The sequence below is a fragment of the Lepidochelys kempii genome, chromosome 3 (genome assembly GCF_965140285.1).
Source record: "Lepidochelys kempii isolate rLepKem1 chromosome 3, rLepKem1.hap1, whole genome shotgun sequence".
Lineage (NCBI taxonomy): Eukaryota > Metazoa > Chordata > Testudines > Cheloniidae > Lepidochelys > Lepidochelys kempii.
In genome coordinates, this window is record NC_136382.1 from 569,638 (window position 1) to 582,976 (window position 13,339).

At 49.1% G+C, this 13,339-nt stretch overlaps 1 protein-coding gene across 6 annotated transcripts in view; it reads left to right on the forward strand.

Annotated features, from left to right (window-relative positions):
• The window catches only part of IFT172 (intraflagellar transport 172), a 151,395-nt gene that overhangs the window by 79,112 nt on the left and 58,944 nt on the right, over nt 1–13,339 (forward strand). For all 6 annotated transcript variants that reach the window (XR_012157848.2, XM_073335396.2, XM_073335398.2 and 3 more), the window contains 5 exons: nt 1,476–1,643; nt 2,073–2,209; nt 4,062–4,169; nt 4,694–4,778; nt 5,546–5,638. Coding sequence is in view for 5 of the 6 variants with exons in the window: in XM_073335396.2 (XP_073191497.1) it covers nt 1,476–1,643; nt 2,073–2,209; nt 4,062–4,169; nt 4,694–4,778; nt 5,546–5,638 (591 nt within the window). In the remaining variant the exon portion in view is untranslated. The remainder of the gene's footprint in view (nt 1–1,475; nt 1,644–2,072; nt 2,210–4,061; nt 4,170–4,693; nt 4,779–5,545; nt 5,639–13,339) is intronic.

The window sequence follows — 13,339 nt, forward strand, 5'->3', positions numbered from 1 at the left end:
CCCGGTTCGCCACGAGTTTTCAAAGATAATGGCCAATGGCTCTGCAATCACAGCCGCCAATTCCTTCAGCACTCTCGGATGCAACTCGTCCGGCCCCATGGACTTGTGCACGTCCAGCTTTTCTAAATAGTCCCTAACCACCTCTATCTCCACAGAGGGCTGGCCATCTCTTCCCCATTTTGTGATGCCCAGCGCAGCAGTCTGGGAGCTGACCTTGTTAGTGAAAACAGAGGCAAAAAAAGCATTGAGTACATTAGCTTTTTCCACATCCTCTGTCACTAGGTTGCCTCCCTCATTCAGTAAGGGGCCCACACTTCCCTTGGCTTTCTTCTTGTTGCCAACATACCTGAAGAAACCCTTCTTGTTACTCTTAACATCTCTCGCTAGCTGCAGCTCCAGGTGCGATTTGGCCCTCCTGATATCATTGCTACATGCCCGAGCAATATTTTTATACTCTTCCCTGGTCATATGTCCAACCTTCCACTTTGTAAGCTTCTTTTTTATGTTTAAGATCCGCTAGGATTTCACCATTAAGCCAAGCTGGTCGCCTGCCATATTTACTATTCTTTCGACTCATCGGGATGGTTTGTCCCTGTAACCTCAACAGGGATTCCTTGAAATACAGCCAGCTCTCCTGGACTCCTTTCCCCTTCAAGTTAGTCCCCCAGGGGATCCTGGCCATCCGTTCCCTGAGGGAGTCGAAGTCTGTTTTCCTGAAGTCCAGGGTCCGTATCCTGCTGCTTACCTTTCTTCCTGCGTCAGGATCCTGAACTCAACCAACTCATGGTCACTGCCTCCCAGATTCCCATCCACTTTTGCTTCCCCCACTAATTCTACCCGGTTTGTGAGCAGCAGGTCAAGAAAAGCGCCCCCCCTAGTTGGCTCCTCTAGCACTTGCACCAGGAAATTGTCCCCTACGCTTTCCAAAAACTTCCTGGATTGTCTATGCACATGTAAGTCCTCATCCTCAAACGAAACCTGCCCAGCACTTTTGGCAGACCAGCCGGGGAGATTATTTATAACTTTGCTAGACCTTAAAAATCATGTTGTTAATAAAGACCCTGGATTTCTTAAGGGCTAATACTCAATATATGAGGGCTGTATATTCAGACTGGAGCATGCAGCTTGGTAAAGATACATACAGGGAGTTCATAATCTCACACACAATTTGTTACATTGTGAAGACAGGTTTCCCAGATCATCACAATCGGCTCTCTCTGGGAATGGCCCCACAGCACAGCCTAGCACCATACTGGGTCCTTGGGATCCGTAGTGCTTTGCCCCCTCCCTGACCTACTCACCGCAGTCTCTGCAGCAGACGTCTGTGCCTAGAAAATCTCCCATCGAGGTGCTGAGCAGGCCTGACCTGGCTCAGGATGTGAGATGTGGCTGGAAGCAGGGCACCAGTGTCCTCGCTGGGGGTGGGTCACAGGCCAATCACAGACCCTGCTGATTCTGTCTCTTTCCTCATCTAGTTGCAGCTTTATGACATTGAGAGCAGCACCAAGGCCACGATCCTGAACTATTGCTCCTATGTGCAGTGGGTCCCAGGCAGTGACGTGGTGGTGGCCCAGAACAGAAACAGCCTCTGCATTTGGTACAACAATGATGCCCCAGAGCGAGTTACCATGTTCCCGCTGAAGGTAAAATTCCAGTCTTCTCACTTCCCCCAGAGCTCCCCACCGTCATGTGTAGGAGTTCTGGGAGGGCGCTGGGCAGCTCAGTATTTTATGCAGCGAGAACAGATGGGGTGGTGCTTTGAAAGGGGAACAGGAGGAAGCCTGGGGTCTGACCCTCCTGAAAGCTGTGGGGGCAGGAGGGGATAGAGAGAGCAGAAAGTGGGCGGATGAAGTGGGGGAGCTCACTGGGCGAAATGGCCTTTCTCTTAGTTCTGCATGTGACGGTGGGGTTAGCCCAAGTGCCTAGTGGGGGGTCCGTTCTGCTGAGCTCATCTACCTGTAGGAGACTAAGGCAGAGCTGTCCCAGTGCGCTCCCAGCCCTCTCCCCTCGCACAGTGGAAGGTGGAATGGGAGCTGAGAGTGGAGGTGCTGAGGTGTCTGGGACTCTTTCAGGGGGATATCGTGAACCTGGAGCGGAGCAATGGGAAGACTGAGGTGATAGTGGCAGAAGGGGTGAACACAGTGTCGTACACGCTGGACGAGGGGCTCATTGAGTTTGGAACAGCCATTGATGATGGGGACTATAGCAGGTGAGTCCTGGCAGCCAGCGACCCGGGGCGGGGTGGGCAGTGGAGTCCACAAGGAAGCTAAAAGGTGGGTGGAAGTGAGGTGTTGTGATGAAGAGCAGGTGTGGGGGAGCCATCCGTCCCAGACGGTGCGATTTGTGGGGGACAGGGCAACTGGCCACTGAACAGAATGGCGTGGGCAGGAGGGAGATCATAGAATATCAGGGTTAGAAGGGACCTCAGGAGGTCATCTAGTCCAACCCCCTGCTCAAAGCAAGACCAGTGTCTGAGGGCAGCCACCAGACATGGTGCCAGTTTCGTTCAAGGGAAGAAGAGGGTCCCAGACAGCGAGAGAAAATCCCCAGAGAGCTGGAGGGGAGCGGAGCCAGGAGCTGTGAGTGGTGTGGCAGCTTACAGAATGAATCTGCCCAGACTTCCCTGAGCCCAGTATAAGTAGCAGAAGGGAGTGCAGTAGCTAGGTGTGATGTCCTAGGATATGTGTGCAAATATGAGAGCACAGCCAGAGGATGAGTGTGTGCTAATAGATGTGAGACGACTAAGGCAGGAGAGGACAGAGGTCTATAAAATCACGACGGGTGTGGAGACAGTAAATAAGGAAGTGTTATTTACTCATTCTCATAACACAAGAACCGGGGCTCCCAATGAAATTAATAGACAGCAAGTTTAAAACAAAAAAAGGAAGAATTTTGTCACACAATGCACAGTCAACCTGTGGAACTCTGCCAGAGGGTGTTGTGAAGGCCAAGACTATAACAGGGTTCAAAAAAGAGCTAGATAAGTTCCTGGAGGATAGATCCATCAATGGCTGTTTAGCCAGGACGGGCAGGGATGGAGCCTCTGTTTGCCAGAAGCTGGGGATGGGGACAGGAGATGGATCATTTGATGATTCCCTGTTCTGTTCATTCCCTCTGGGGCACCTGGCACTGGCCACTGTCGGAAGACAGGACACTGGGCTAGATGGAACTTTGCTCTGACCCAGTCTGGCCGTTCTTACGTTCTTAAACCTGTGCAAAGGGACGAGTGCAGGTTCTGAGCAATGTGTGTGAGGGCCTGTTCTAGGCTGCATGCATATGTCAGGTCTCCTCAGAGAAGGGAAGCTCTGCAAAAGCCTCTTGAGCCCACATGGACCTGTGCATGGATGCAGATGCCGTCTGTGGGGCTGGAACTTCACCTTGGCTCCTCTGTTTGCATAACAGTGGGAGGTAGGTTGCGGGGGGGTGGGGGAGTATTGAGCTGCTTCTGAGGTAAAACATGGCACTTCTTTGTGCTTCTTGCCAAATGGTCGAAAAGAGCCAGCCTAGTTCTCAGCACCCAGAGGCTCGCTGTATGAGACGCTGGCCCCAGTGAAGTCACTGGGAGTTCAGGGGGGACAGGATTTCCCTGCTGTAGCCAGAGGAGTAACAGCAGGGTGTGTCTGTGACTGTTATAAGCAACAGAGCTGCGATGCTTTTCAGGGGATCCCCAGAGTGGTCCAGCAGGTGGGGCTCCTTGGGCTGCCCACAGCCTGTTCCTGCGTGAGGGAGTTGGTTTCAGACACAGCTAGAGAGTGGGCGGCAGGGCTGGATGGGCTTCGGAGCCTCTGGGGTGACATGCAGGACAGGGACTGAGCAGTTAATATAGCACCAGCTAGAGCCCTGTCTGTGGCCAGAACGGGCGAAGGGTGGTGACTGTGTGGAACAAAATCCATCAGGGTTTTCCAAAGTGGAAAAATGCGTCAGACACTCCTCGGACAGGCCCAGCTGAAGGGCTGCTCAGCCCCAGGGCCTCACAGTGACCTGCCCCAATCCCGGCTGCAGGGTAACATGGTAACCCACCTCCCTCTTCTCTAATGTGCTGCAAACCCTCCTCTCCCCAGGGCAGCTGCATTCTTGGAGACGCTGGAAATGTCCACGGAGACCGAAGCCATGTGGAAGACCCTAAGCAGACTGGCCCTGGAAGCCAAGCAGCTGCACATCGCTGAGAGGTACAGAGAGGAACCAAATACGCCCTGGTACCTTTCCTTCTGGGGGTTCCTCGCCCCCCAAAGGCCCGATCCCAGTGGCCCAGGTTCTAGCCAAGGAGAACTGGATCCTGTGCCTTTCAGTGCTACTTGTGAGCCAGAGTTCCTGCAGTGAGGTGCCCAGTGTTCTCCATCCCAGGAGCTGGCTCCATCTTACCATCCTAGGCCCTAGGGCAGAGGTGGGGGACACATCCCCATGTAGCATAGCTCTGCTACAGATCACAATGTGGACAGAGCACATGGCTGGCGCTCTCTCCTGCAGAGCAGAGCTCATGGCCCTTTGGGGGTGGAAAACAGGCAGAGCATGGGGCTCGAGCTCCCTCCAGTGGAGTCAGACTGTGTTATGGCTTGGCCTTACTTCGCTGTGACTACCTGCCCCAGTGTTCTGAACCCTCGCCTCACCTTTTGGGTCTGAGGGCGGATGAAAGCCCAAGTATATGCTTGGCAGCCCATGCTGCTGGTAACTCTGCTCTCCTCACTCTGCCCAGATGCTTCTCAGCGCTGGGCCACGTGTCAAAGGCGCGATTCCTCCATGAAACCAATGAGATTGCCGACCAGGTGGCCAAAGAATACGTGAGTCAAACTTCACTTCTGCTGTGCAGCAGCATGTGTGCGTGTGTGAGTGCGTGCACCACACCTACATCCCCTGGCATGGAGAGTGTGCAGCCAATCACACTGGCCTGGCAGGGGTCTCTGGAGACCCTGAGCCGTGTGGGAATTGCTTACATTGTCCTTCACCCAGGCCTCCCAGCCCCCTCCTGCGGATGCCTCCCTCATGGGGTGCCCAGAGCGCTCCCCTCCCCCGGCTGCCACCCTCACAGGGTGCCCAGAGCGCTCCCCTCCCCCGGCTGCCTCCCTCACCGGGTGCCCAGAGCCCCCCCAGCTGCCTCCCTCATAGGCTGCCCAATGTGCCCCCCCCACTGCCTCCCTCATGTGTATCCAGTGTGCCCCCCTCCCCCGGCTGCCTCCCTCACGGGGTGCCCAGAGCGCCCCCCTCCCCCGGCTGCCTCCCTCACGGGGTGCCCAGAGTGCCTCCCTATCTTCCTCCCTCATGGGGTGCCCAGAACACCCCCCACGGCTGCCTCCCTCACGGGGTGCCCAGAGCCCCCCTGGCTGCCTCCCTCACGGGGTGCCCAGAGTGCCCCCTGGCTGCCTCCCTCACGAGGTGCCCAGAGCGCCCAACTCTGCTGGCTGCCTCCCTCACGGGGCACCCAGAGCCCCTTTCGTACAGCTGCCTCCCTCATGGGGTGTCAGTTGCTGGCCCCCCACAGCCACCTCCCTTGCACCATGCCCAGTGCCACATCCCCCAGCTCGTCTGAGATGTTTGTGTGTGTTTATAGGGTGGGGACGGCACAGATTATTACCAGGTGCGTGCCCGCCTGGCCATGCTGGAGAAGAATTACAAGCTGGCAGAGATGATCTTTCTGGAGCAGGTGAGGGAAGGGAATTGGGGGTCTGTTGTTGGCTATGGGGTTTGCCCTGCAGGGGTGGGGCTCGTTCGTTGGCTATGGGGTTTGCCCTGCGGGGGTGGGGCTCATTTGTTGGCTATGGGGTTTGCCCTGGGGTGTGGGGGCAGAGATCTGATTAATTGGCTGTGACCTTTTCCCTGAGGTACGGGGATGGGGGGCTCATTTGTTGATGTAGTGTGAGGAGCCATACGCAACATCCGGAGAACTCTCTACCAGGAAGTTCCTTCCTATGTTTTTTGAGCTGCTCACTACAACACATCCAAAATGTCTCATTTTGTGGCATCTCAAGAACAAATGGATATAAACTGGTCATTGGGAAGTTTAGACTTGAAATTAGACGAAGGTTTCTAACCATCAGAGGAGTGAAGTTTTGGAATAGCCTTCCAAGGGAAGCAGTAGGGGCAAAAGATCTATCTGGCTTTAAGATTAAACTCGATAAGTTTATGGAGGAGATAGTATGATGGGATAACGTGGTTTTGGTAATTAAATATTCATGGTAAATAGGCCCAATGGCCTGTGATGGGATATTAGATGGGGTGGGATCTGAGTTACCCAGGAAAGAATTTTCTGTAGTATCTGGCTGGTGAATCTTGCCCATATGCTCAGGGTTTAGCTGATGGCCATATTTGGGGTCGGGAAGGAATTTTCCCCCAGGGCAGATTGCAAGAGGCCCTGGAGGTTTTTCGCCTTCCTCTGTAGCATGGGGCACGGGTCACTTGCTGGAGGATTCTCTGCTCCTTGAAGACTTTAAACCACGATTTGAGGACTTCAATAGCTCAGACATAGGTGAGAGGTTTTTCGCAGGAGTGGTGGGTGAAATTCTGTGGCCTGCGTTGTGCAGGAGGTCAGACTAGATGATCATAATTGTCCCTTCTGACTTAAATATCTATGAATCTCCTATATTGTGTTTCTTTTGCTGGTTGTTGCCAGCTGTGGCTTTGTGTCTTGCCACATCTTGCACAGCTTTTCCTACCTATCCTCCAAAGATGCTTTGGTCTCCCAGTTGGGTTGTGCACTGTTCTAATGTTGTACATTTGGTCTGTCTGCTCCTTTCACGTTGTTTCTTTCCTCTTTATTGGATCAATAATATAGTCTCCCCTATGCTGCTGGCGTGTAAGTCACGTTGCAAGAAATGGTAAAAATACATCACTTTCACTTTTGCTATAATTCTCATGGAGAACAGAAGCTCTGTAACCACTCCACACCTCCCTTTCTTTATAATAAAAGATTAAAACCTAAATTAATAACTGGAGTATTTACACACAGCAATTCAAAATACACTGAACATTTCTTAAAACTGTTTACACTAATACAGTTATTATTATATTATAATAATAATATTAATATTATATATAATATTAATATTATTATATTATATTATTATAATACAGTTATTATTATTATTATATTAGTTTTCAATTGCATTTAAATAGTCCTGAGCAGTACTCTAAAGATCTTGGTGTGGCGGGGATGTGGCCACACATCCAGACTGTGTTCTCATTTCTGTTGAGTTTGGGTGTGGAGTTCTTAAGAGAGGCTCTCATGTCCTCACAGAGTACCTGCAGGTTCCTGATCCTCTGTTGGGTTGGGAAATATGAAGATGGAGCCAGTTCCTCCAGAGAAGTCTTCTTGGAATCGTGTCTCGGTAGGATCTGGGAGTTTCTGCCACATTCCAAATGTCTGCAAGCCTTTACACTGAACTTTGCTGCTGGTCTTAGTCCAGGCCCTGCTTTTGTTCTATGCCAAACATTCAAGTTTGGCTGCTGCCAAACATTTATTTCAGCATCCCTGTCTCAAAATTCCTTCAGGTCGGGCCAGTGAGGTTTGAGCTGAGTCAGTGCCACAGGTAAAAGCCTCCGTCACTGTCTGCACCAGAAGTTCTGCTGGAGGTCGCCCAGAGGCAAACAGTGTTGACTGATATGCCAGGAGTCCTTTCTGTGGGTCCACTGATGTTTGCAGAAGTCTTTGTAATGTCTGCAGTGACCTCTCCACCTCCCCATTGCTCTTGGGGTAATGTGGACTGCTAGTATGACGTTCAAAATCAAAGTCCTGTGCAAACGCTAGGGATGTTTCAGAGGTGAATTGAGGCCCATTATCAGACATGAGGACTTCAGGAACTCCCTGTCTTGCAGATATTGACTTTAGTTTCTGGATGATTGTGCTGAGGAACTCTGTGGAAGGATAACCAAGTCAATCAGCTACAATAATGTATGTGTCCTTTCCAGAAAAACTGTCGCTACCCACTGCCATGGTCTGTCGTGTAGCTTTGTAGAGAGCAGTGGCTCTGGCAATTGTTTTCTTTCCTTATTACATATCTCATAGCCTTCTAAGAAGGTCTGAATTTGCCTTCTCAGAGACCACCCAATTCTTGTGCAAATGCCTTGCACTTGTTTATACCTTAGTGTCCCTCATGGATTTTGGAGAGCATCTGTTTCTGAAGTACCTGCCGCAGGGATAAATTAATCTCTAATGCCTGGTCAATTGCAGGAAGCATGTGTCTTTTCTTTGTCTGCACATGTTTATTTTATTGTGTAAAGTCCATGCAAATCTGGATTTTGCCACTGGGCTTTTAATACTCCAACAATTCTTGCACACCAGTCTGTGGGTTCTTCTGTCTGGGAAACCCCCATATCTTCCATTCACTTTAATTCTTTGACTTTTGCTAGCAGTGTGTGGGTATGTGGTGTGGGGCTGTGAGAGCAAAGGGAGTCACTGATGGCACCAGTTTTCTTTTGAACTCCCCTGACAGCTGTCCTGGCCCTGGGAAGATGTGTGGATACATCTCCTGTACAGGTTGCTTTCTGCCATTAATGCATTCCAGTTTCTCTGCTAGGTGTAATCTTTGTATTGTTGGCAACCCTACTGTTTCCCCTTGTTCCTGTCACCCTCTATTAAATTTGGCCCTTCACACATAATATTCTGCCTACCTATGAAATGGGCTTCAAAAGCCTCTTTCATTTTGTCACAGATCCACAGGATCTGTGCTCTGCCCCGTTTTTAAGTAGTCCCTTGGAGGAACCCCTGCAGACCCCCAAGAGTCCTTCTCTTCCTTAAGGGAAGACCACGTGGCCGCCACATCTCCTAAACTGAGCCTCTGGGCTCCAGCACTACTGTTTCACACTGTGATTCCTGCCCAGTGAGTCCATCTGAGATAGATTACAGAGACTCATACAATCTTCAGGGACCAATGCACCTCCTCAGGTATTTGCAGTGACACCAGGCAGCTATTTCAAAACAGAGCAGGGTTAGTTAGCTGGAACGCAGCGTCAAAAAGTCCTTAAGTTTGCATAGACATAGTCCAGCCTGGTCAAGCCAGCACATCACAAAGCCAAGCAGTTGTGGAATCCATTTGTTGGCCCTCCCCCTCTGTCTCTTTGTCAGTTTCCCATAAATAGGGGTCAGTTGTTCAGTCCCTGGAGCTCCCCTTTGTCTTTCCGGATCTTCTGTTGATGTGGGTTGGTTTCAGACAGTCCTTTTGTGACGGGTTAGATTACAGAAACCCCCTAGGGACTGTCACCTGATGTTCTGAGACTACCTCTGAGCCCATTTTCTCTGCCAGTTTGGGCCTCCAGAACCCTGCCTTGTTGAGCCAGACATGCCAGTCTGCTCCAACAAAGACTCAGGGTCTGAACCATGCGCCCCAAAGCTGCAGACTTAACTGAAAACAGCTTAAGAAGTGCTCCTGTCTCTAGCACCTAGACACCCAGCTCCCAATAAGATCTAAACCCCAAATAAATCCGTTTTATTCCATATAAAGCTTATACAGGGTAAACTCATAAATTGTCCGCCCTCTATAACGCTGATAGAGAGAGATGCACAGCTGTTTGCTCCCCCAGGTATTAATTACTTGCTCTGAGTTAATTAATAAGCAAAAAGTGATTTTATTAAATATAAAAAGTAGGATTTAAGTGGTTCCAAGTAATAACAGACAGAACAAAGTGAATTACCAAGCAAAATAAAATAGAACACACAAGTCTAAGCCTAATACAGTAAGAAACTGATTGCAGATGAAATCTCACCCCCAGAGATGTTCCAATAAGCTTCTTTCACAGACTGGACTCCTTCCTAGTCTGGGTCCAGCAATCATTCACACTCCTGTAGTTACTGTCCTTTATTCCAGTTTCTTTCAGGCATCTCTTAGGGGTGGAGAGGCGATTTCTTGAGCCAGCTGAAGACAAAAATGGAGGGGCTTCCAGGGACTTTTATATTCTCTCTCTTGTGGGCGGAAACCCTTTTGTTCTTCTGTGCAAAATCACAGCAACAAGATGGAGTTTGTAGCCACCTGGGCAAGTCACATATCCATGAACGATTCACCTTTTTGCAGGCGATGCTAATGACCCATCCACTCCCAGTCTTTATTCAAGCCTAAGTTAATTGTATCCAGTTTGCAAATTAATTCCAATTTAGCAGTCTCTCGTTGGAGTCTGTTTTTGAAGGTTTTTTTTTTTTTGAAGAATTGCCACTTTTAGGTCTGTAATCGAGTGACCAAAGAGATTGAAGTGTTCTCCGACTGGTTTTTGAATGTTATAATTCTTGACGTCTGATTTGTGTCCATTTATTCTTTTATGTAGAGACTGTCCAGTTTGACCAATGTACATGGCAGAGGGGCATTGCTGGCCCATGATGGCATCTATCACATTGGTAGATGTGCAGGTGAACGAGCCTCTGATAGTGTGGCTGATGTGATTAGGCCCTATGATGGTGTCCCCTGAATAGATATGTGGATACAGTTGGCAACGCGCTTTGTTGCAAGGATAGGTTCCTGGGTTAGTGGTTCTGTTGTGGTGTGTGGTTGCTGGTGAGTATTTGCTTCAGGTTGGGAGGCTGTCTGTAAACTTGACTGGCCTGTCTCCCAAGATCTGTGAGAGTGAGGGATCGTCCTTTAGGATAGGCTGTAGATCCTTGATGATTGATTCTTCAACAAAAAAACATCAAAAACAGACTCCAATAAGAGACTGCTGAATTGGAATTAATTTGCAAACTGGATACAATTAACTTAGGCTTGAATAAAGACTGGGAGTGGATGGGTCATTACACAAAGTAAAACTATTTCCCCATGTTTATTCCCCCCACCCCACCCCCGCCCCACCACTGTTCCTCACACGTTCTTGTCAACTGCTGGAAATGGCCCACCTTGATCATCACTACAAAAGGTTTTTTGCCCCCGCTCTCCTGCTGGTAATAGCTCACCTTACCTGATCACTCTTGTTACAGTGTGTATGGTAACACCCATTGTTTCATGTTCTCTGTGTATATAAATCTCCCCACTGTATTTTCCACTGCATGCATCCGATGAAGTGAGCTGTAGCTCACGAAAGCTTATGCTCAAATAAATTGGTTAGTCTCTATGGTGCCACAAGTCCTCCTTTTCTTTTTGCAGATACAGACTAACATGGCTGCTACTCTGAAACCTTTCTGTAGACACCTTTCTTGACCTCCTTTGTACAAGATTTGGTGCAACTATAGGACCTTGGTTGCAACAATGATCTTTATGGTCACAGTTCATGTCAGTAACGTCACACCTTTAACAATCCATTCCTCCCACCCCAGACAGTTATGTGACACAAACATCTCAAGTCTCTGTCTCTGCCCCTGCCCCATGAGCAGGGTTTCAGCCCTTTAACACCCACTGGCTAGCAATCCTTAGTCCAGTAAGTCACCACATAGAGAGACAAGGGGGGTGAGGTAATATCTTTTATTGGACCCAACTTCTGTTGGTGAAAGAGTCACGCTTTCGAGCTTATGCACAGCTCTTCTTCAGGTCTGGTACTCAGAGTGTCACAGCTAAATACAAGGTGGAACAGTTCGTTTAGCAAGTGTAGCTTGAGAGCTTGTCTTTCTCACCAACAGAAGCTGGTCCAGTAAAAGATATTACCTCACCCCCCTTGTCTCCCTAATACCCTGGAGACAACACGGCTACAACAACACTGCACACCGCGTGCCAACAATATGCTCATAAAATAGTATAGAAATTACCATTTTGTCACATCTTTTCCTCTTCGAGAGAGACCTGGGAAGTTCAACCCACAGTTGTTATTCATGGGTGCCAAAACTGATTTCCTACCCCTTTGGTAGCTCTCTTCCCAGGCATTTCAAGGATTCTTACAGCACAGGTTTCATAACACAATACAGAACAGTTTCACATCCTCCCTTAGATTTTGTGAGTTTGTCACTAGCAGGGTGGACACAGAGTCATAGAATTGTAAGACTGGAAGGGACCTCGAGAGGTCTTCTGATCCAAACCCCTGGACTCAAGGCAAGACTAAGTATTATCTCTAGACCATCCCTGACAGGTGTTTGTCTAATCTGCTCTTAAAAATTGCCAATGATGGAGATTCCACAACCTCCCTAGGTAATTTATTCCAGCTCTTTACCACTCCGACAGGACATTTTTCCTAATGTTCAGCCTAAACCGCCCTCGCTGCAATTTAAGCCCATTGCTTCTTGTCCTGTCCTCAGAGGTTAAGGAGAAAAATTTTTCTCCCTCGTTCTTGTAACAACCTTTAATGTACTTGAAAACCGTTTTCATGTCCTCTCTCAGTCTTCTCTTCTCCAGAGTGAACAAACCCAGTTTTTTCAATCTTCCCTCAAAGGTCATGTTTTCTAGACCTTTAATCATTTGTGTTGCTCTTCTCTGGACTTTTTCCAATTTGTTCATATCTTTCCTGAAATGTGGTGCCCAGAACTGGACACAATACTCCAGTTGAGGCCTAATTAGCGCAGAGTAGAGCAGAAGAATTACTTCACGTGTTTTGCTTCCAACGCTCCTGCTAATACATCCCAGAATGATGTTCTCTTTTTTTGCAACAGTGTTCCACTGTTCACTCATATTTAGCTTGTGATCCCCTATGACTAAGGGGGGACATGACAAGAGTTACAAGTACATAAAAGGTTGTTACAAGGAGGAGGGAGAAAAATTGTTCTCCTTAACTTCTGCGGATAGGACAAGAAGCAATGGGCTTAAATTGCAGGAAGGGAGGTTTAGGTTGGACATTAGGAGAAACTTCCTAGCTGTTAGGGTGGTTAAGCACTGGAATAAATTACCTGCGGAGGCTGTGGAAACTCCATCATTAAAGATTTTTAAGATCAGGTTAGACAAACACCTGTCAGGGATCGTCTAGATCAACGGTTCTCAAACTGTGGGTCATTATCCCAAAGTGGGTCACGAGCCCATTTTAATGGGGTCACCAGGGCTGGCTTAGACTTGCTGGAGCCTGGGGCTGAAGCCGAAGCCTGAGCCCCACCGCCCAAGGCCAAAGCTGAAGCCTGAGGGCTTCAGTGCTAGGCGGTGGGGTTCAGGTTACAGGCCCCCTGCCTGGGGCTGAAGCCCTTTGGCTTTAGCCCCCCCATCCAGGTGGGCTCAGACTTTGGTCCCCCCTCCTGGGGTCATGTAATAATTTTTGTTGTCAGAAAGGGGTCACAGTGCAATGAAGTTTGAGAACCCCTGGTCTAGATAATACTTAGTCCTGCTTTGAGTTCAGGGGACTGGACTAGAAGGCCTCTTGAGGTCCCTTCTAGTCCTACGATTCTATGATTGTCTAGTCTCCTGTGGGCTGTAATACTTTGGTCTCATTTGGGTTGTTGGGTTTAGTGTGCCTTTGCTGGGTGGTGGTTGGTGACCTGTGATATACAAGAGGTCAAACTACATAGTCTAGTGGTCGCTTC